The sequence below is a fragment of the Bombus affinis genome, chromosome 8, assembly GCF_024516045.1.
Source record: "Bombus affinis isolate iyBomAffi1 chromosome 8, iyBomAffi1.2, whole genome shotgun sequence".
Lineage (NCBI taxonomy): Eukaryota > Metazoa > Arthropoda > Insecta > Hymenoptera > Apidae > Bombus > Bombus affinis.
The window spans coordinates 12,212,163-12,236,498 of NC_066351.1; the positions used below are offsets into that span (position 1 = coordinate 12,212,163).

General features: G+C 47.7%; 1 protein-coding gene across 3 annotated transcripts in view; it reads right to left on the reverse strand.

The window, feature by feature from the left end:
• Window positions 1-24,336, reverse strand: part of LOC126919303 (sodium/potassium/calcium exchanger Nckx30C) — a 51,693-nt gene that overhangs the window by 17,671 nt on the left and 9,686 nt on the right. For 2 of the 3 annotated variants that reach the window (XR_007711547.1, XM_050728300.1), the window contains exons 3-5: window positions 14,082-14,358; window positions 4,620-4,891; window positions 1,958-2,093 (exon numbers count right to left, since the gene is read on the reverse strand). Coding sequence is in view for 2 of the 3 variants with exons in the window: in XM_050728300.1 (XP_050584257.1) it covers window positions 1,958-2,093; window positions 4,620-4,891; window positions 14,082-14,358 (685 nt within the window). In the remaining variant the exon portion in view is untranslated. The remainder of the gene's footprint in view (window positions 1-1,957; window positions 2,094-4,619; window positions 4,892-14,081; window positions 14,359-24,336) is intronic. The other variant, XM_050728301.1, reaches the window with a different exon arrangement.

Below are 24,336 nucleotides of genomic sequence, written 5' to 3' on the forward strand. Positions count from 1 at the left end.
CAACGTAAAGCCATTAAATATAAAACGCGATAGAAAGCAATAGAGCTGGGGACGTAACTCGGTCGTAAGAGAGAAAGCAGAGATTAATAGTCGAAAATAACAGGCATCCGGTCGAACGTGAAATACGATCGTATAGCTGGAGAATAAACTTTTTCGAAGACAATGGAATATCTCTGCGTAGTTCGCGCGATCGAACGGTCGCGTTAAATAATGCAACACGCGGACGGAAATATCCGCTTCCGATTATTCGTTGCACCGTCAAGTACGGAAGAAAATTTCGCTTGTTATTTTTGGAAAATTTGATTATCGTACGAGCAAGCACGTTCGACGTCCCAACTAAATGCCCGAGGAAGAAAAGAAAGGAAAACGACGAGCAAGGAGAATGGTCCACTGGATTATCGTTCTAACGTTCTACAGACTCAGCAGCGAGTTTCCTTGCTCGTGAATCGACTAACCGCTCGCCTACAAAGATTACATCATTCCGCTTCAGCGGCGTTTTGCTTTGCTGATACCGCGACACGAGAAACGTATCATACGCTTTCAATGCAACATTTTCGTTCGCGATGGTCATGCACAGAGGAAAATGGATCGTTCGATCACGCGCTTGATTAAAACAGATACACGTCAAAAATTTCTGCGCGCAGTAAACTTTTATCGTTGGTCGATGATTTAAAATGTTAACAACGACCCGTCCTTAAATCGATGCCTGGAATATTCAAAACGATTTGTTCCGACTTTGCGGATCGAGTGTCAAAAACACGCTGCCGTTTAATATCTCGAAACGTCATGTTACGCGTTTCACGCGTGCAAAAACAGTACTTGATTTCACCTACTCCATAAATGATGCACCACCGCATAAACGAGAAACAACGACCGATTTAGGTATTACTTTTCTCCGCGTTGTCGATATTTGCTGACCGTATTTAACCGTAGAAAAAAAGAAAAAAAAACAACGCATTAAAATCGCTGTCTCTCAATATCAGGCACGCGACGAATTTTAAAAATTCTCTAAAATATTTTACTCGTTTCTAGTCATACCGCAATCTCGAACACGCATCTCGATTATGGAATCCGGCACGATCGAATCACATGAAATTGCTTTGAGAGCGTGCGACACAAATTTCGAAGATACGTCGCCTCCAAGATTAACGAGCCGATGCTCGAAACTTGTCATAGCTACGAAAATACTCTTAACGCTTTGAATATGCTGGATATAGGATAAGGAGTAGGATCAAACCTGATCTTAGATTTTTTAAATTCTCGATCGGTCCGTTGACTGTGCAGAGATTCTTCAACATTTTAAATTACACGTCGTGTTTAAGTGGCGTTTAAATTAAATTACGTATCGTTCCGTACTATGAGCTAGCTTAGGCAATTTCGACCGTATCAACGATACACTTTGCTCGACTGCAAACCTGCTTTAAAGCATCCGTATTAACTCGAATGAAATCGTAACACTCGTCGCTTAAAGTTAGTGCTCCCTCTTTTATACCTCCATAAACGATCCATGGACGTCAGATACAAAGATAATAAATAAAAATCAATAGAAAATCTACTTACCCTGGAAAATAAGACAAGAGGTTTTTGGAAAACTGAACGAAACGAGAGGAGCCTGCTCGGCGAAGAATCCCCTGGCTTACGGTTAAACCGTAAACTCGTACGGATCCTCGAGAGGACTGTCTTTTACGGCGAACCGAAGTAGAGCAAACTATGCCTTTGATATTCCTCTATGAAACTGAAAGCTAAAAATTTACTGGCTCTGGACGGAACGAGGATGCAGCAGCGCGCTGCTCTCGTTTCGTCCCACTGCTCCCGCTGTCTGAAACAATACACGCTCCTTTCCCGATAATCGAAACAAAGTCTTGGGTCAGCGGTAGGTTAAAGGATCTTGAGGAAACGACTCTGTTCGAAACTCTGCACGAAATCCAGCGTGTCGTTTCATCTTTCGCCAGCTTACCTCTGGGTGTCCTTGTGTCCGGTAACGTCAGCCACAAAGGGAACAGAATTGGCGCAACCAAAATGTACGTTAGTCTTTTTCTGGGACTGCTGGGCCAGCCCATGTCCAAGGCTTCCGGAGGTTCATCCTCCTCTCCCTGAAACAAGCATTTATTTTCAAAGGCAAAATTCCCTCTGGCAATCTCGCGTCGTACACCTTCCGCGTTCGATTTTCTCTTTAATTAACACGCTCGCTTAATCCGTTTGCTGTATCCGGTCGGATGGAGTTAAGAAAGAAGCCGAGTTTTCCTATCCGCCTTACACTCGATCGCCGTTTATCGTTGGAAAACACAATGAAGCTGGGCGGTGAAGCGACATAGGCTTCTAAATACCGCGGATAGCTCGGCAAAGGCACAAAGCAGATCCCTTAGATCCATTCTCGGCTAACCGCGACACAATGGCCCGGTTCATGTTTGGATTTTCCAGCTGCACTCGTCTCGCCACTGATAATTGCCACCGAGAGGCAACAGCGACGATTAATTCCCGCCGAGTATAGAGATAATTTTACCGCGCGCGACCATTTAGCGCAGTGCGATTTCAGCTGCAGTGAGAGAAATCGGCTATTCCACCGACGGAAGCGTCGATCCCGGTACGCGCGTCTCAGCGATTCGACAAATACGAGGCCGAGTAAAACGAAGAAGAGAGATTGACGAAGAAGACAAAGGAGACGAGACGGAAGGGAATAATCGCGGAAAGATAAGCGACCTTGAAAGGCGAAATTTGTAGAGAAGAAGCGGGCCGTTGCTAGAAAATGCGGAACTCGGGCGGAAAAGCCATTGCCTGGCGACTTTGCTTCGATTATCCGAGAGTTAAAAGAGGAACTGAAATAGGCAATGTGTAGCGTAGCGACGCCGGGTGTAGCCAGAATTGACCCAGATTCGCGGTGCATTCAAAATGAAAAGGCCTTCTCACTCATTTAGGACAAAGAGGTTCGAGAATCCCCCGCGATCCGCGCGCGCTCCCCACCACCGCCAGCTAATATCGGGCGAAAGCTTGCACTGCCAATTTCTAAGTCGCGGAAAATTTCGATTTCTCCTCGAGTTAACCCATAGCATCGCCGACCATCCTTCGTTCCATGCGAGTTTCCAGAATGGAAACGGAATGGCGCGTCTTTCCTCGCGACCAAGACGTTTCACGGCACTTTATTTTCGCCAATCGGAATATCAAGAGCAAAGAGGAGACGCGAACGTCTAGACGATGAACGACAAAGAACGGTCACAAAGAACATTGAGTAGAAAGATCCGTTTGGATCGGGACGGCAACTTTGACGACGAATCACGCGAAAACGAAGGTCTCGCTTGGGAAACAGCCACTCTCCGCAATTGCCTTGTTTCCAGCCCGATGTCCTTTTGCTATACAGAACGGCCCAATTCTCGAGCGCTCGGCCATTGTCAGCCGATGTTTCTCGACTATAAATGTGTTCGTTACCGCGTCTCCCGTAGCCGTCACGTTGGAGGCAAGATGACGCTCAATCGTTTGTCAGAGATCGACCGCTCGGAAAATAAGGAATTCCTCGGTTCATTTTTCCTATCGCATCGCGTCCATCCGAATTATCGAGCATCTATCTCTGTCCGCAACCAGGCGGCTGGAATGCCAGATAGCGCGGCAAGAGCGGCATGAGAGCAGCGATATCGCTGCTGGAACGTTCAAGTTGAGCGACAACCGGTCGACGCGAACTGGCTACCATCTGCCACAGGAAAATAGCCAACAAATATTTCCATCGCACAGATAACAATTTATCAACCGTTATCTGTTTTTCGAAACTGCATTAATCGCGCGTAAAACCTAATAAAAATTGTCTTGGCGGACGAATCGATCACCGAACACCGTCGTTTGCTTTTTCTCCGCGACGAGACGCAAAGAAACGTGAAAGGACGCGTCGCGACGTACCGAAAGTCGGACGGTCCGTCGATTCGCCATACACTGGCCGTTTCGTTTCGGTTCGATCGATGGACGATAATTGGCCTGGTCGTCGAATCGTGGCGACAGCTACTGTCGTTATTTTAGAAACGGCCATCGAGGGAGAGCTAGAAATCAGAAACGAGCGAATTTCCCAGCCGACCGGGCAGGAAACGAATTCAAATTACCATCTCGCGTACGCGGATCGTCGAGCAAAGAAAAAAGAAACCCCACGGATTCTTCCGTCCGTCGCCGCGTTAACGTCGCTCGGCCTCTGTCGACTTTTCCGTCTCGGAAATGGGATCGCGAAGGACACGACCGAATTAACGTTTTCGGGCTGTCGCGCGGCCATTGTTCCTGTCATTGGACCACCCAGCCTCTCGGCTGCGATTCCTGTCTACGTGGAAATTCGATCCGACGTTTCGCCAGCATTGCGGGTATCGTCACCGGCTCTCACTTGGCACAGACGAGGAACGCGTCTGCTATCGGTCGCCGCTGTTGTTAAACCACCTTCACGCGTCATTCGCAAGCTGTCGATAAGTACACGCGCCGAGATTCCAAGCTCTCGCGTCTCCGATCGAAATCACGAAACTGTCCTTTGACAGACTTTCGATCGTCCTCGAACGAAAAGGGAATAAAACAAACTTAGGGGAATTGGACGATGGCCGCAAGAATCGGAAGGACGAGATGGAAGCGATCAGGCATTCGTCGAATTTGACAATTACCGAATCGAGCCCCGCATCGAGGCCAGCGGCTATACCGCCATTGGGAAGTTCCTGGATGCCGGCGGTGGTGCCGGCGGTGGTCGTCGTCGTAGTGGTGGTCGTGGTGGTGCCCTGGGAGCCCTGCTGCAGCTGCAGAGTGGTCTCTCTCGACGAGGCACCGGAATAATGGGCGGCGGTCGACGTAGCAGCGCCGTTGTGCGGCCTGGTGGCATCCAGTAGCACCTTTAGCGAAGCTATCGCGTGCAATTGCGTCGCTTTCTCGTCCACTTTGCCTGAACAGCACCAGAGATGCAGGTTAACGAGGAAAAACATCGAGTCACGCGTTACGATCAAACGCTTTGCTTCTCTATCTATTCCAGCAACTTTGATCGTCTATGAAACTGGCGTCACAGGCATCGATGGTATATCGGCAAGCGTTTCTCTCTCTATACGATTATTTACACGACGAGATCGAATTAGAACTAATTTTACCTACAAGTTTTCAGAGTATCGGCTACATAGAAATACGATGTTTTTACTTCTGCTCGGAATCGGCATACTTCGCGGAATATTCTCGTTCGTAAAAGAACAATCGTTTTATTTTGCAGTTTAAACGAGCCGATACAAACAGGATATTTACGACGTTAGTTGGAGTAACAAAATGATCGACGCCCATGACCAGTATTTACGATGCTACAGAGTGCAACTGGCAAGCAGAAAACTTTTTCCACGACCCACGCAACTAAATTCCAACGTCGAACGGGATCTGTGCATCGGACATCGTAACGGCGATGTTGGAAATTTGCCGTAGGTATCGTGGATATACGTACATACGTTCCATTTAAGCGTGCATTTAAAATCTAGCTAAAGCTGAAACTACGAAATAATAATGAGCAAGAGTCGTTCAAAGGCGTTTTCGTGCGCTTCCTTGCTACGTTCTACTTCGGCCGATTACCTAAAACAACCTTGCGTTACGTAACAGTTACCGTTTTCTGGTCTATTTCGCCAGCCTACCGACCTTAACTGTTAACGATCTGCAAATACGTCGCTCCACGAATCGCTCTAAAGCCACTTGCGCTCTGAAGAATCTGCGTTTATGGAATTCCGCGTAGCTGACGTAGAAAAGGTAACGTTGCCACTAACGAATTTCACGAGGTACTTTGCCGAGACTTGGAGCCGTTTGTCACGCTCGTATAATAAGTTTAACTCGCGCGATCGTCACGCAATTGGATTATCCGAGTGGAATGTTATCGCGCGTGAGTAGATCGGCCGGTCAGTCGTGTTTAAGAAAATTACAGCGAGCGGATTAACGGTCGAGCCAGTGAAATCCATTTACGATTCGTGTTGAGTCACCATGCCCGGTAAAAACACGTTTAAACCATCGCGTTACAAGCTACCTTCACCAAATGGCGTGTCTCTTTTATCTTCGCAAACGACAGAGCGATCGCCACTTTTCAAGAAAACGTTCGCTCGTCCGTTCTGATTTTAGCGAGTCGCGAGGATTCGACAAGACGAAAACCAATTTCTCCGCCGCGAGTTTCCTTCGTCTTCCGGGGATGACGTTAATTAACACAGCGAACAGGCAAGAAGCGATTCCGACGTTCGAATCGTCCGGAACTTCCGTCTCGTTATCGCGACGAAAATGTCGTCCAGAGACATAGAAAATTCTCACAGACGCTAGACACGTGCCGTGAAATATTACTGCAAGATCCGCTCGTCCTTCTTGTTTATTCGTTGGAATAAATTGGTAAAAAAAAGTGGAATGGCGATTCAGAAGCGAGCTTTACGTCTCTACCGTGACGCAAGTATTTGCATCGTGTAATATTCCCATTGAAATCGCGCTTTCGCGATACTCCGCTATGACGTGCAAGCAGAAGAATTTCAAACGGGCAAGAATCCCACTCGGCGTATAAATTACTGTTATCTTTTCATCCCACGGACGGAATACGCAGCCTCCGAGTCGTCAAATATTTTCCCGCTGCCTCGCAAGTAAATTCCCACGATTCTCGACCTCGAAGCACCATCTCCAGTGTAATTCCTCCCTCTTAATTTAACCTTGTAACCGCGATAATCAGGGCCGAGCATCGTGATTCGTCTTTAAATAGGTAAAGTAGCGAGGAAACAACCGACATGAGGCACTCGAAATTCGTTCGTTACCGAAGCTACCTCGTTGCCACGATGCGAGCCGATTCTGCGCTTATTCGCACGATACTAGGTCAAAGAAGAAACTGAACGGGTCGGGCAAGAATAGCGAGAAGAACACTGAAAAGTGTGCGCGATACGAAAGTATGTGTCTAGCCGGAGGCTACCTCGTTTCCTATTTATCTCGTTTCTCTTTCACCTTTGTTCCCCCTTCCCTTTCTTCTCCCTTTTTTTTCTCATTTTCTCGCTCCTTCTCTCGTCTTCTTTCTATATATATATATATAAAATACATTATACACCAGCCGCCTCTAAGAGTTTCTTTTTTTAAGATACATCATTAGTCGTGTTTATCGATTAACCCGACCGCCGGTAAACAGCAGAAGAGAAACTTTGCTTAACGCGTTCCTTTAAATATTTGAACGTCAGGCGACGTTGAACGCGGTGACGGATAGGTTTTGCAATAACTATAATCTGATACCGCGCGGAGGAACGTTTCGTGCGAGCAATTCGATCGTTCATATCGTCTTTCATACGAGGCATTAAACCGAACGTTCTTCCGTTAATTACCAACTCGCTCCAAGTTGCCCTTTAGTGGCAATTTCGCTCTCGAGCCGAGGACTAAAACGAACGCATGAAATATTGCGAGGCTTTGATTGCTTTCGATGAAAGACGAAAAGCGACAAAAGCGGAGAGACTCGTACGCGAAGAAAAGGCCGCGAGGAAAAGGAAGAAGACGTAATTCGGCGATTAGCTTGGACCAATCGCGTGTGCCCGTGCTGATGGTACCAGGTCAAAGGGGGAAAAAGCTGTAGCGAGTGGCCTTCATTCTCGAAACTGGAAACGTGGCGAGAAAATAAAGGCGTAGAGCCGTCGGCGAGAAGTCGGACCGCGATGAAAGTATCGACCCTTGGGTCGCCTCGAGCGAGATGGAAAAGTATAAGGTAAAAGAATACGCGAAAGGGAGGGATTCGTCCGCGATGGAGAGCGAGAGAAAGGAAGAAGGAGGTGCCTATCGGGTTTCGAGCTGTTAAGCTTCGATAATTTTGTTTACCCTTTGCGTTTTCTACCTTCCTCGAGCGGTATAATCGTTCGCGTAGAAAAAGTACAAAGACAGGGTAAAAATAGAAAGAAAGAAAAGAGAGAAAGAGAAATCGTTCAAAGGAAGAGCCACGATTAGAGAAAGAAATCAACGACGCTGCATTTGATAAATTACAGTTAATGGTTGGCGATGCGAATCACGAGAAAAGAAGCCTCGTGAAAGAGCGAGAGTATCGCGGATAAAAGAGCGTTAACAAACTTCGGAGTGGTAGAATCTTGTTAATTTCTTTATCGTAGACGAATTAAGACGCGGAGAAACGGCAGGATATTCGCGTTCTCCGACCGGCGATGGAAATTTTCGAGCGAGACGAAAGAAGAGGCAAAGAGAGAGAGAGAAGGGAGGAACGACGAATCAAGTAGAATAATCCCGTGCGGGTCGGCCCAAGTGCTACCTATTAACCTACAAAGCTCGATCAGCCTAGGGTTTGTTAGCGGACGCGTTTCGGTTTTGAGGACAATTAAATCGAAGCGGAGCAGCACCGCTTTTCCAACTGGCAATTGGCGAAGGAGGACACGAGACAGGCATTTGATCGAGCACGGACCGATCGGTTGGAAAGCAAACAAGTGCTTTCGCTCGTGAAACACCGAAATGGCCTGTGTATAATAGGTATACGGAGAAAGGACGTTGGATGAAGCGATCGTTAAGAACGGTGATATAGATCGGTGTCCTTCGCGCAGCCATAAACCCGTCCCCTAGATAAAACGAATATCTTCGCGTTCGTCGGATAGCGAGATAGCGTTCGTCGCGTAGCAGAAGGTCAACGACGAAGAAGGACAAGGTAGCGCGACTTTCTCCATCTCGTAGCTACGGAGACAATTTCATCCGAACCGGGTAAGAATTTCATTGCACTCGTTTTCTTTTCTTTTCTTTTCTTCTTGGTTTCCCGACGTGACGGCAGAGAGCCGTAATACGAGCGAAAGAGACGCGTAGAAGAAACTAAGGGAGGAAAGTGGAAAGTTTACCGAGAAAAACAAGTTGCATCGATAGCCCCGAGAAGAGACGGTAGACGACGTGATGGCATCGTTTGAACGTCCCGTTCTCCTCCGAATAACTTTGTATTGTATGTTCGGTACGGCGGAACGACTGCCAGATCGAGGGCCATTAAGTACGTTAACGAGGCAGCGATGCGAGATCCGATGAAAAGAGCGATCGTCGTTTCTCGACGGCGTGGCGTACGTTTCAATAACTTTGTCTTGTCTCGGCTGCTAATCTGCCATTAAATCCAGAACGGCCAACATTGGAAGATAACGAGTTCCGTTGTCTTCCGGTGTCGTTCGGCAAATTATCCAGAAAATTAAGCCCAGCTTCGAGTATCGCCATACCAATTTTCCCTCGGCTTTCATTTACAGCTGCGAAAATTGGTTTCTCCGAAGGGTACAACGGCGAGAGAAAAGGAAGCTATAATTTCCACGCGGAAAGTTGTATGCGTGCGCTGTAGAAGCTGTTCAAGGTGAAAAAAACAACAACGAAATCCAATTTTAACTCTCATCGGAGTAACTGGAAGATATTGTGCGCCAAGCTGCTCGCAACTCGAGATAGCGCGATATTGGCTAAATATTATCCACCGAATACGAGATAAGAGATGCACGAGATACACGTGATATTCCACCGAAAAGTAGCGTAACATCGAAGCTACGGGAAGCTTCGATCGATATCGTTCGCTCGAGCCCTTTTCAACGGTGTCGGATTCTCGCAAGGGTTCTTGCGTGTAAAGGATTAGACGCGGCTAACGGATAATTGTAATGCAAAAGCTGACGTGATTGATGACTCGTGGTTGGCTCAACCTCCATCTGCGAAGGTCACCGAGTCCTCGATTTCTACGCTCGACTTTCGATATCGAACACGGGATACCACAGTCGATGTAATTCTTTCGTGACTCTTTCCTCTAATTTTTCCGGCGTACAGATACGAGCGCGTATACACGGGATACCACAGTCGATGTAATTCTTTCGTGACTCTTTTCTCTAATTTTTCCGGCGTACAGATACGAGCGCGTACGTAATTTCCGGTTTTTTTTTGTATTTTGTTTTTCTCTTTTTTTTATATATCAGGCAGGATAAGAGAGGAACGCGAACGAGAAACGAAGGACGAGGCTGATATTTAGAACAAACTCGAGAAACGTTCTTCTGTAAATAGAACGAAGACTATAAACTATAAACCGAGAGTACCTGGGGAATTAAGCCGAAGTGTGACGAGACGTTAACCACGGGAGACGAGTTCGAAAATAAAGACGGGCAGAGGGATTAAAGCAACGCGGTCCAATTTGTTAATATCGTTCCTAACGGAGATGGGTAATCGTGACTGCACCTCGGGGAACGCGACCGATGGGAGGATGAGGATTTTCGATAAAATGACTCCGAGCTATATAGAAACGTCACAGGGGATTTCGATTGGCCTTTCGCCACGATGCCGCTCATCTGTCTCGTATTCTCTGCAAGTTATTAAAAAACCTAACGAACGTGCTTGCGCCACGTTCATTATAAATAACGCGTTCAATTGGGACGAGATTCGAAGCGGATGTCGATGTCGATGTGGACGACGGCAACGACGACGACGACGACGACGAGTGACGTACGAAGAGTGCTACTTCGGAGAAAACCACTCAAACGCGACGACTAAGCTCTGCACGTTAAATACGTATCTGGGAACGAGCCTCGTTATAAATGGCCCGACCTGTCAATTTACTAAAACTATCGTTGCTATTTCGGTGCATTTTCCTTATTGTTATGCGATCGTTTAACGACGACAGAACAAATTTCCATATCTTCGCCCTCGCTCACGTAGGACGAACAATGGGAACGCGAAATTTATAAGAACACGTCGCGCGATCTACCGTTCCATCCTCTTTCGAGTTTCCAACTTGTTTTGGAAAATGTCGCTCCTAAGAAAGAAATCGTATCGCTCGAGGACACTCGGGAAGAAACTCGATAAAGCGAAACCGTGTAAGCACCTCGGATATCTGATAGGTGGGTCGCGGTATCGCCACGTCGTTGAACGAAATCGCGCTCGTTTACGAACGAAGGGCTCGACCACGAGTCGAGCAAACGAGGTTTAAAGTATTTCCGCGAACGGGAAAGAGTAGAGCGGTGAGTGGAATCTTTCAGGAAGGATAGTTATTCGTCTTGAATATTATCTGGTGTAACGGTGCAAGGTGATGTCTGGATGACGTTAAAGGCCCGCAGCTAAAGGAAGGGAAAAGGAAGGCGAGCCCCAAGTGTGGATTCGCTAGTTACGATCGATACGCGCCGCTTTCTAGGTCAGGGTCCCGATACATACTCGCCACTCACCGCTACTCAGAGATACATGCTCAAAACGCGTCCCGCAAATTCATTCGAAGCCAACCATCCGGCTTTTCCTGTGTTCCCACAAAACGCTCGCAGCCGACGCTGCAGTTCTCATTCTCGTCGTCGTCGTCGTCGTCGTTGCTATTGCCGTTGCTTCCCCTTTTCCTTGTGTTTCAGTAACTCGCGAGTGGAAAATCGGCAGAAAAAGGAAGAAAAGAAGGCAGGATCGAACCAGGAAGCGAATCAGGGAAGAGAAAAGTAGGTGGCTGTTTCTCAAACGCGCCATGGAAGACGCGTGTTCGTCGGTACACGTACGCACCTGGAACTGGAATATCGATGGGAAATCGAGGCGTATCGGGCGTTTGCCACGCGATCGAGATTAACGACGTCGTGTTTCGTGGGCGTGTTCTCTCGATCGACGAAAGATAAAGAGGAGAAGAAAAGGAGAACGAAAATGCAAAGATATATAGCGACGATCGACAGATTTAAACGAGAATGTGGAATAAAGCTGTGGCGAGGAATTATTGCTTAAAATAACGTTCGCGATAACGAGTGTCTTGATCTCCTACCCTTAGGCTAGGTTAACTACCATTATTTTCAGCAACATCGACGAAAGCATCCGGCTAGAGGGAACGATTCTATGTGCGGTGTTCTCGAACGTTATATACGCGCGGCCACTGTTAAGTTACAACCAGGCCATCCGGGGATCCACGCGAAAGAGTCGTCTAATTGATGATCGCCCTTTTCTTTCCATACGCGCGTGACCTGACCCATTTATATAAGCGACTCCGGTACACGTAGGTGCACGGGCCGAAAATCAATTTCAACGTCGAGATTATCGGAGAGTTACCTTCTGGATTAAGATTCCTATCGATCACGCCAACCGCGATCTTTCTCTCGCTCCACAGTTTTGTTACGTTCGCCGATTAACAAACGCCCGTCCAGACACTCGTACAAATTTCATCGGCTGGCTCGTGGCCGAAAATGCACGCGATCCGTCCACCGACACGCGGAGCGAAGCGGAGCCGAGCGGCCAAGCGTAACGATTATTCGCCACGGTAGCAGGAGTTATCGATCGATCGATCGAAATTTCACGCGGGATGGCTGTAAAGGAATTTACGATGTTCGTTTCGCGAGATGTCAGGAACACGATCGGCCCTTTTATATCGACGATAAACGAAACCGGACTGTCTTTGTCAAACTTGCTGCGAGAACGTTTACAGAGGCTTTTCCGTCGAACGGCTCGTATTTCCCTCCTAATTTCTAGGTCAATCGGCCGCTCTAATCTCTCCGATCTATACGCGAGAAAAAAAGAACGCCAGTTTGGTGGGAGGAGGAGGAGGAGGAGGAGGAGGTTAGAAACGTCACGAGAATGCGATACGCGGAATCACAACGGTAATTACCTTTCGCCCGTGAGATTCCGAATCAGTCGCGAAAAAATACACAGTCCGATTCTCGGAACGATGTTTACCGTTTTATCTGTCGTTATTATACGTACAGCGTGAAACATGGACGGCGCAATGAAAAATAGTATCCTGGATTGGATTTTTTCCCGCGATGAGGCCACGCTCTATAAATACGTACAAAGGACAGAGGGCCGGAGTAACGAGCACGTTTTCTCATTTATTTACCAGTCATCGTCGAAACGTCGCATTAGCGTTTAATCTGTCGTTCCGATCGCTAGTCGATACGCCGATAGATGCGTATCTACTCCAGTGTCATAGTTGTTATTCTGTCTCAAGGTTTTTGGCGATCCAATAGCAAAAAGAGGAAACGCCACGTTGGTTGCATCGCTTCGTCGCGAAGCTTATTCGACGATCGCGTAACGAGTAACGTCTGATCGTGACGGGAGTCGTTCTACTGATCTCTAAGTGATACGTGCATCCAATGGTTGTATCGTACGCAGGCTCCTAGGCACAACGTGCACGACATTGAACTTCTCGTGTGCTCGTTATCGTCGAGTACTCGCAACGTTTAATTACTTGGTCCGACGCAACGGCACACAGTGATCGGTCATGCAACAAACCAGTACAGCTAGATGGACAATTACGCAAACGCTACTATTCGATTTCCCGCGTGTTTCCCAAACCGTAGACCGTAGATGAAGGAATAGCGAAGGAAAAAAAAAAGGAAATGTTTTTCACGGAACGTAAAGATGTTCAGGAGTCGGCGGCAAGAGAGAAAAATAGAATGGCATCTGTATGTAGGTTAAACGAGTTACGAACGCAAAGTCTCTGGAACGACTTGCTTCGGATTTGAATATATTTCAATTGGAATTTTAAAATTCGTTCGAGCATCCGCTTAATGATATTCATCCATACGGCTGCCAGTTAATTAACGAAGTTAGTTTGGGAAACCGTTCGATGACACGGAACTACCTCTACAATTACAGACACTACCGTGGAACTCTACATATTTCGATATTTTCCGAATCACGTTTCGATGTTTCGTGACCGAAAGAAACGTTCTCCGATACGTTACACTCCGAGTTAAGGATTACGGGCTTGACCTGCCTGTCGATAGAAAGAAGGAAAGAGGCTGAAAGAATGCCGTCCCGGAGGTCCTCGTAAGCGTATCCGTGACTCTACATTTAAAAGCACTTTATCCGACAGAGCTCTCCGAAGGTTTGCGGTTCGTCGCGATGTTTCAGCCGCGGATTTCCATCGCCGCGAAACCAGACGACTGCCGAGCGTTTACGACGTTCGTGCCAGGAAAATTACCCGAATCTCATCGAAACTCGTGAAACACCAACGTGGTTTCGATTACGCGACTACCGGTTTCTCTACCGGGTTCCGCTTAAAAGTCTTGGCCGCGAGAGTATGGCCCGATTGTTCGATCGTAGGACGTCTAAAAAGAAAGAAAACTATGGCTAAAATATAACGACTACCAGCTAAGAGCGTGCTGTCAGCGCTAAGGCAAAGCGGCAAGCGAGAGTGATAGAGTGTGGAGTTGGTATACCGGCGCGGGACTGACCGTCGTGGAGCGGATCGATCGTGTGGATCATAAGCTGTAGCAAGCCGTGCCTGAACTTGGCGTGGCTCTCCCTGGAATGAGACGAGGAGCCACCGAGGGCTGCCTGCTCGCAGCCCTGTCCGGCCGTGCCACCGGCACCACTGCTGCTGCCACCTCTGCTGCTGCACCCGGCCTCTCCACCCGCCGGTATGCCGCTGCTTCCGCATGCACCCGACACGCCACCCACGCTCGTCTCGCTACTGTTCGTCGCGTTCGGATGCTGCTGGAACACACACGTCATTTCGTCTCTCAATACAACATCGATCTCCTTCTTTCATCCGCTTCTTACACTTTTCCTTATCATACTGTTTTTTTTTATTATTATTTTCTGTTTTTTTAATTTTTACTCGTCTGTTTCATATTTCCTCTTTTTTTATTATTACATTCGGTTGTTATAACCGCCGCAATTCGTCGTCGTTCACTGGGCCATCCTTTAGCCCGACAACCCGATACCCCGTGTTTACGAACGGTGCTTCAGATTCGACTACGACTCCTCTCCTGTCTTACCTACGCTTCCGATCACCCTCGTGGCTTCGATGCCTCCGATTCCAGCGAACTCGGACGATATCTATAGTCGACATACTTTGGGATCGATGACTTTACCAAATAACACAGAAGTACACGTTATCGAGGCGATCGCGTGCCTAAAAGTTGCTCACGCCATCCTGTTGGAAAGCCGAAAAAACATTGTCCCTGTAAAAACCTGCAGATCTTTCGCAGGCTGGAAATTACAGCTAATCAAAGCACTACCGTCGTTATCCACTAGACACGTTAACGAGATTAGACGATCGACGCGCTTCTACGTTCCTATTCAAATCGACGTTTCGCCAGACAATGAAGATCGTAGCGGACTGAGATCTCTAAAGCAGCAGGGACGTATGCGCGAAGCAACTCGAGCGTCACTTACGTTTCAACATGTCAAACATATAGTCACGCGTTCGAGCGATCGCGTAGAATGACGCGCGACGTCTTCATCTGCGACACAGTTTCTTTTTATTCCCTCCCTTTGCCTGCCCTTTTCGAGGCCGCAAACGAATGACTAGGAGAATGACTTTTCTCGTCTACTATGCATGAAACGTTAAGGGATACTCGACCTGCAACTCCCTCGAATTCCTCGCTTTCACGATGCTCCCGGGTGGTCGACTAACGCGCTTTGGCCATGGATCGCGAGTTTCGCGCCTATTGCTTCCAGCCTGATACACAAAGTTCCTGCCCTTTTGTTCGTTGAGACGCGAGTGAATCGAGGTTACAGAGGCAGCCGCGACTTAACCGCGCAACAATAAGCGCATCGCGAATTAGCGAAACGATTTCCGAACAATAGTCTTCCGATTTCCTGCAGTTATCCTCGACCGCGTACAATTAGACATTCCTAAGAAGGTGTACTAACGATGCTGACGTTATCCTACTCGTTTTTCCATCGTTCGATAAACAACGATGTTAATAGGACTCTCTTGTTCGCGTTCTACCCGATAGATCGATCTGTTGAGAACGATACGGAAGAGGAGGAGTAACGAAGAGGAAGAGGAAGAAGAATGGGTGGCTGATCGAAGAAAGAGAGCTACCATGAATAAATAAAGAGGTGGAAAATACGCGACACGTTGACGCGATGAAAAGTAATTTCGCTCGGGCGAAAAATATCCAGAGGTGATGAAACTGGGATCGTCGAGGGACGAAGACAGAGAAGGTGGTTGAAACAACCATGATCGAATAAATACGAGATATACCTCTTCGTCCTATCCTATCCTCGCCTCCAATTTCTTTTCAAATTCGAGAAACGCTCGCGTCTCTATTAGTCCCTGTGTCGCTGTTACCTGTTACGTCGTACAGGGGTTCCGATGTTTACGAATTTGTCAAGGGTCGTGTTTTCCGCGCGCATACTCGCGACGTAGTTTGCACAGAACCGACGAGATGAGCGCGCACACTCCACGGAACGAGATAATGATGCGGTGTAGCCGACGCGTATAAGCTGGATAGCTCGTAATTCCGCGACGTCGTACTGCATCCCGTCGCGTTTGCCAATTACGTTTCCACCCTGGCCGCAGATAATTGTTCCGCTATACTGCCGGCAGCTGTTTTTCCCCGCTTAATAGTTGCTGCTTGCTGGATGCGAATGATTAGGCGGATTGGAATGGATGTCGGTTGGGACGAGGTTGTTTGACGTCGTTGGGGGAGAGCGAGCGAAACCTTGTAAATATCGCGGTGATATGGTTTTCTGTGAAAGGAATCAGAATCTTAAATTTGAAGGCGCGTCGCCGACAAATTTCGCTCAGGCGCCGTCAGACGGGCTTAGGAAAACTCGTTAACGAAGCGCTTGAACTGAATTTCTCTCCTCAATGATAGTCCCATCTTTGATTCGAGGACTATCTCTCTGTCTCTTCTTATCTTGCGCCGTAGCGAATTCTCAGTTCGTCGCGATATACGCGTCGAATCGTCATCTTTCAGCAGAGACGGAGCAACGTACAAGGTCGATCGTATGGCGAGAGGAAATATAACTCTTCGAAATTTTCTTTGCGTCTGCTCGGTATCTCTTCCCCCTCGCGATAGACGCGTGTAGCTTCTTTAAACAAGGCGCAGAAAACCAGCAACGAGATTCTATTTTTCTTTACGATTTGTGGCGAGCTGGGGAGATCGAAATGGTTTCAACGTTGATAGAGGTGGAATTGTTAGCGGCTACCCAAAGATGACACGGATAAACGCAGACAGTCGTGTAACCGAAGCTGCGAGTGCCATATTTCCGCTTAGCCGTCAACTCTGTCGTCGGAGTACGTCTTTATGTGTGCGAGTATGTGTCTGTGTGCCTGCTTGTCGTATCGCGTCGACGAGGTAATGAACTTTGTAATTAACGAGATGGACTACGAGGACCGCAACGCATTCCTTCACACGCGAGCATCTAGAGGACTGAAACCGTAACCGAGCAACGAAATCACAGACGAAATATAACAATAATAACAAGGGGAACGCGCGCGTGACTCGGTTTATAAATTCTTTCTCGGTGGGTACGCGCGATTTTCACTAGAATGGTTTTATTTGAAAATTCCTGATTTAATAATTATTCCGGGCAACAATTGGTGCCGATGAATCGTGTCGGAATTTAATGACGGTATTTGTGCTACCGAAAGATGCGGTTCGTTTGAAAATCAATAATATCAGAGTTTACTTTGGCTTCGCGAGCACCAGAGTGGAATATTCAATTTTCTTTCCACCGAAATCCACACTAACTGCAAACGGTGTAATCTCTCGTCACAGATTCGCCTGCGATTCGTCGGGAAATATTTTCGCTGCGCTTTCGAGCTCGCTGGACCACTTGGGAGTAGCGAGCCACCTTCGAGACGAAGCTAAACAGACTATTTCAACGTTGCGTGAATTGTGATCCATTGGGGAGATGAAACGGTTAAATAATGTACGAGGTGAAGCAAATGGACGAGTAATTACGTAGCCGTTTCGAACGACACCGCCGCGATATTTTTGAAATCGCGTCAGTCAAAACTCGTAACTTTCGTTAGCAGACAGTCTAGTAAGAGGAAGGAAAAACGCGAGCGAGAGCAAAGAGAGTTCGTTTCCTTGCGTCTATCACCGAGGCCCACTTTCCGCTAAAAAGTGCCCTCGACTAAAAGTTCTGTTGACTTGTCAAGAGTTTCGTTGCGTCTAAAATCACGATGCCTGTTCGCCCAACTTTCTCTCCTGTCGTTCTCTCAATTGTACAGAGCAGCGGTTCCGAACCTTTTGCTAGCTTCCGTTAAATAATTCTTTCGTTATCGCCACTTTTCCCAGGTTCCACTCAAAATTTCAATCTCGTCGATGAAATATTCGGTGACTGTTCATCGACGATCTCTAAATTTCTAGTGAAGAGATTTATCATACATAAATAGGAGATAAAATATTTCTTATTCAAACGATGCCATAATAGCTTGTCAGTGACGGACACTTCGTGGTCTCCCGTGTTCGTCACAGGTTCAGAACCGCTGGTATAGAGCGTTCTATTAGGTCGTCCGAAAAGTTTCTTTCGTTTTATAAGGAAATGATCGATGCACAATATTTTCTGTTTCACATTATTTTATCGAATTACCTATGGTCGATTCTGTTCTATCAAAATAAGGATCGCAACGTTCGACAGATTAAGTTTCATGTTTGTATAAAGATGCATCGTTGTAAAAGACGTGTCTGTAAAAGAAAGACACTTTTCCGACAACCTAATGTAATCCCTTCCGAACGACGAAGATCTCTCGATCGCGGATAACTGCGCTTGACCAGCCACGCTTCTCGGACATTTCTCATGTGATTCATGGGATGGCATTAAATCGATCGTTTGCACGATCGTGAGACGACAGGACCAAAGAATTCGCAGGATTTACGCGGGGAAAAACAGTTGCCGAAACTGGCGCTGAACGGCACTGCTTTTGACAGAGGAAAGTTCTTAGCGGACCCGTGCCAACGGAGCAGACGTCCTTCGATTTGCAGCCAGTGAGCCTGCGGCGATATTTGCTCGCGTTGTTAAAAATTGCACGAGTTCGTTCGGGTTAAAGGGCTTCTAGTGGAACAGCAGTGGGTCGAGTGACGGAAACCGACGCGACGTCGCGAACCCTCCACCAAGCTTCGGGGCATCGTCGCCAAAAAATTGGTAAAAGCACTGGCTGCAAGCTTTCGTATTCGCCAAGAACTACTTCGTGTCGTCCGAGACGAATCTTCGTCGACTAAGCAGATTTAAATTTAGCCATCGAGCGCCAAAAGAGACGGCCGGTGTTAAATATTTATCAATCGTAAAATTCCGAGGAAAAACTGGCGGAGAAACGACGACACGGTACGAGAAAGCTCGTTAAGCGAGAAACGTCGGCACAGCCGACTTGGTCGTCATCGACGAGTTTTATTGCGACCTTTGTGTACATCCGCCGCAAACTGCCGCGGGAAGGGGGTTCGCCCCAGAAAATCCAGGGTCTCCCTCGAACGGAGAAAGCAGTTACGAAGAAACGCAAAGTTTTTCTCCGCGACCATAAATACTGGCCGCCGTGCCGGTATATTTGCTAACGAAAACGTCGGTGCGGCAAGAAAGTTCGTGAGGAAGCGTCTCGATCGAGTAAAATATGGCTCACCCTGCCGCTGTCGCGAGACGAAATAGCCAGCCGTATACACACATACGCACACAATAGAATAGGACACGCGAACGAGCACAGAATCGAAGAATAATAAATAGAGCGGAATAATATTCGGCAGACGTATCGTGACGCGTCGTATTCATCCGGAAATATAGGGAAATCAACCCCTAGTCGCGGATGGTGTATCATGGAAATGGGCGTGGCTTTTGTTGTCGTACCGTTTTCTGGTTGGTGCGTACACGATACACGGAATGAAAAACGGCCAATTGATATTGTTAATTGGAAACCGCTACCATGTGGATGTACGTCGAACGGGCTGACTCTGAGTTGCGCGTTTGCACGATCGCGTGCTAAGTTAAGCGCACGAGAGGCGGGTAAGCTGCTTACTCGAGCCGCTGACAAATTTATACGAGTTAGCACGATCGCTGCGCTCGTACGTCGATCCAGCGCTCTTTCATTTTCCGTCGAAATTTCTCGGATAACCTGAGCTCTGCTTGTGTCGTAAATGGTTTGCTATTTCGAGACGCGGCCAATTCGTCGGTATCGAACGGGGCAAAACACTTGGAAAAATGATCAATTATCGACGAATCGTAAACGAACGAATGGCACGTTTCGATTTTGCCGATGAAAGTAAAAAGGAGAGAGAGAGAGAGAGAGAAGCGATCTTTCGGGCTACGTAAGTATCGTGACATTTCCATCGATCTTGTTTAATTCAGCGACGACGGAGGGCCGGAGGATCGTCTAACAAACCACGCGTCAAATTTTTACCCATCGTTTCCGACGATATCGACGATTATCGTTTTCGCGTGGTCGAATCGCCGTCGACGACCAGTTAAACGCCAGCTGCGCGGCTCGATCGGGAATAGTAATTGAATTTAGAGCGGAGAGAGAACCGATTCCGAACTTTCTAATCAAGACGCGCCATCGACGCTGCGAGATCGTTAACGATCGCGGAAATTGACCAATTAACGTCGAACCAGAAGCGGTAGAGCGCGCCGTGACTTGTGTTAGCCGCGCGTGCCGTGTCACGAATATTGCCACGCTGAATTTCCGTCTTTCAAAGTTTAACCTACATACGTAATACAGCTTTCCGCTGTGGCCGGTCGCAAACGTCAGCCGGTCGAGTCAGTTTTACGACGCTTTCCAAGCGTTTTCGTGCTACCGGCGCATATTCGCGCTCGTGTGTCCTGCAAACGTCGGGTACCGGCAGCCCTGACCTTGACCCACTTTCGCCGAAAAAAGAAACTGGCAACTCGAGCAGGACGGAAGAGAAGAATAACGGAGAAGTGCGGCGGACAAATGAGTCGGGACGAGATCTCACCGTGCAATTAACGACGGCCATGTACGTGCGCGGTCGTGTATGAATCCTCGACGCTCGACGAGCCAAGGGGATAAGCTGAAAAACGAGAAACGGCCCCCAACGAACGAAGACGTCGAACCGTGAAACGAAATCTCGTCGATTTATCTGATCGCTTAACGGCGATTTCGTCGTTCAGAGGGTACGGCAACGATCGTATTTAGGTGGTGAGAGCAGAGCGCGAGGAAACGAAGGAAAACGAGAAGAAAGCTCGCGTACATCAACCGCTACGAGTAACGATCGATCGCAGGCAGCAGACGCGGTTAATGGCCTGTTACCGATAACAGCGTTATAATTAATTATACGCAACGTCGACTATTCGCTGACAGGGGATGTATAGAAGGAGCAACTGGGAGCAAACTGGGTTGTGCAGACCGAGTAACAGAAATATCGCGTTTTGGCAGTGATGCCATAATTCCAGCCTGCTATTCATCCGCTATTCGTCTTATCTCTATTTCATCAAAATTTCCTCCGAGACTGTTCCAATTACCAGGAATCCTAGATTCTTGCAGGGCGAGTAGAATGGCGGCATGGAAGACGAAACGGAAGCCGGGGAACGCGGAGGAAACCGCGAGGAAAGTTGGAGGCGTGCGAGCGCGTTGCACTGTCGATACGTCGATACGCGCGAAAAACAAGTGGAACGTTTGAAAGGGACAGGCGGCCGGCGAATGTTTGAGCGAATAAAACGAGTATTACGGTTGCCGCGTACACGCGTTCTCTCCATACACGGGTCTCCCTTCTTTTTCTCTCTTCATTTTTTCCCCCCTTCCGTCCTTTTTCCTTTTCTTTCGCGCTTTTCTCCCTTTTCACGGCGTAACACGGCCGTTCGAAGGGAAACGGAGTCGCATTGAACGACGGTGTAGGCGTTCGTTTATCGCAGCTGGCAATATTTCAAGAGCGTGCACCGTTAGGCAAATGCGGCGAGTAGGCCGAGCGAGTCGGATTCATTCTAACTCGGTTCTTCGTCACATTCGAACAATAGCCAACTCGGCACTCGATTGTCGGCGGCATCTTTTCCAACGACTCGCCAAGGACAACGCTGTTTCGAACAAACGAACTTTCCCACCCCGATTTCGAGGGGCGCATCCGTTAGATGCGAAAACAATTTGGCCTGCAAATAAACCGGCAAATAAACTCCGACGTGGAAACTGAGATTCGCTTCTGCTGCTAGATATTTACCAGGTAAACGTTCCATTTTTTCCCCCGCGAGCGACATCCCGTCCGCGGGTCATCGATCATATTCGCGAATTTTCTCGCAGGCTCGATCGATTTTCCTCGGCGGAAACCGTGCCGACTCGTCGTTCTTTCTCATTCGACGACGAACCCTTAAGAGATTAAGGCCGTACCTTGGGTATTTCGATGTTTACCGCGCTATTTATGCCTTCGATTTAGCCACCGGTCGAGCCCACCTCGATAAGAGAGTCGATCCTTGAAATTTTTAACCAGACCTTCGGACGAAGGGTCGGCATGGTCGATAAAGCGGTGAGTAACACGCTCGAACAATGGGTGAACTTGAAATTGTCAGCGTAGAGGGTGGAAAATAAAAGGGTTCGGTTGCGTGTCTATGACAGATGTCGTCGGATGACGCAGCACGAGGGGATTTCTCGGCTGTCTATCGAATCCTTTGTTTCGAAAATCGGTTTGACGTAATTGAACGAGAACCGGGGTTAAAATATTTCACCATCGATGCTAAGTAGGTCAAACAGTGGAAAAGTAAGCTACATTGAACGAGCTACTCGAACCTGGATGGGGGCAGGGGCGAGCAATTAGGACGCGAACGAAAAACTTTCTAATTATTTTGTGATCGTTGAAACGAACGATGGAAAAATCGTTAGCTAGAAGGGAAATATAAATAGCCCGTTTCGAAGGATGCGCGTTTTGCCATCGGTCAGCTCACTGCCGCGTCGTTCGCGCGTTTTCTTTCTTAATACGATCTAAATCGCGAAGCTAGTCGCGATACCATTAAGAAGACAAATGGCGCGTTCGATGGATGACAATGAATCGAGAAGCCTCTTGGTAGCATGAATGGAACGGCGACTAATATTAAAGCATCCGATAGAGAATGTGTGCATTAAGGCGTATCGAGACTCGCGTGCACTCGAATCGAGGGTTGCCGGAACATTCGTAAATAAATGATCGGCCGGCCGGCTTCGATTCACCGCCGTTGCCTTTTCCTGGCCGTTTCCTACCTAGACAAATTTGCCCGCGATCCTCAAGATCTCCCCTCGTCTCTACTTCCAGATACAAACTTGAAATCTTATCCTTACGTAGTCGTTTCTCGTAGGCCATCCTCGTATAATCGAGAGTCTATCCGATATCGTCCGCACCGATCGATATCATCGGTTTTTAATATATTCGTGTTTCACTTAGCCATCGTCTTTTTCGTAATTGTTCCCTTCGAACGGAGAACCTAATGGCCTTTACGGTGGTTTTATAGCTGTAACGAACAAGTGGCACATCCGTGAAACACGAGCGACGACAAAAAGTTATCGTAGGAAAACGTTGCGGTTTTTATCCGCGCCCCGAGCAGATTGGAAACGCAACGGACAAAAGTGGAGCGTTCGGTGACAATCGAAACTTTTACATCGTTGGATAATATCGCGGTCTATAATTGGCACGACTCGTCTGTCAGGATGAACAAACAGTCGTTCGCGATGCGATAAATAGCGCGGTTCGTAGAGCATTGCGAACGGTATAACTGACACCAGCAGAACTTAATGGGACATTAACGCGGGCTAAATCGTCCAGGCCAATATCGAACACAACGCGATATCTTTTTGTACGACGTCGTTCTCCGGAATTCGAAAATCCTTCGACAAACGAGACGCGTCACGAAATATCGCTAAACGCGAGATAAAGCGATCCGTGGTTTTGTAATCGTCGCGTTACGATTTCCGAGCGGAACAGTCGCGATTAAATCAACGCGAGGAAACAGCAATATCTTGAGAAACGTTAGCGAAGATCCGCGCTGCTTCGAATGGCTGGAGAAAAAATGTGGCGATGCGAGAGTTGTTAAGAGAACGGTGGATCGAGCGAGACAAAGAGAAATTAAAAGACGTGAAAACGGAGTGGCGAATCGAACTCCGGAGACTAGTGAATTTCTGCCGGCTCGATTTCCCCGCGCGGCGGATAAGATTGTGAAAAAGAACGAATAACCGTTCCCCTCGTCGTAGTCGTTCGCCAACGTCTCCGAAGAATCTGCGACAGACGAAGAAAACGCCTGGGAATGTTTCGAATTGAATTACGATTTCCGTCTCGACAGGATGTTTCAGCGAGCCGCGATAATGGGGTTTATAGCGACGAGCTAGTAAACGTTATTTAAATTCGAGAGAGCCACTCGAGAATGTCGCAGCGGCAAATCAACTTTACACCGACTACGATTACTTTGCTTCGCGAAACTACCACCGATATTCTCGTCTCTCTTACCGCGGTTCTTGCTGAAATATACGTCTACGTATAGCTGTGATGGCTTTTCTCGCTAGGGATCGACTATCGGTACCGATAGACCCGCAATTACACAACTTTTACTTGCGACCTAGTTTGCCTTGCCATAGAAAATCACTCGGTGCAACTTTTCTCATATAGAATACGCGATAAAGGACAACAGTCTCGCCTGGATTCTCGCGAATCTTAACGGATAGTTGGTTTCTCGGCGATCGGCTACAGGCCGATGATTTATCTCGCTCGAACTAGGTCGATCGTGATCAAATCGAAACATAATTGCGATCTTCCAAGAAAACGAACGCCGCGCTTC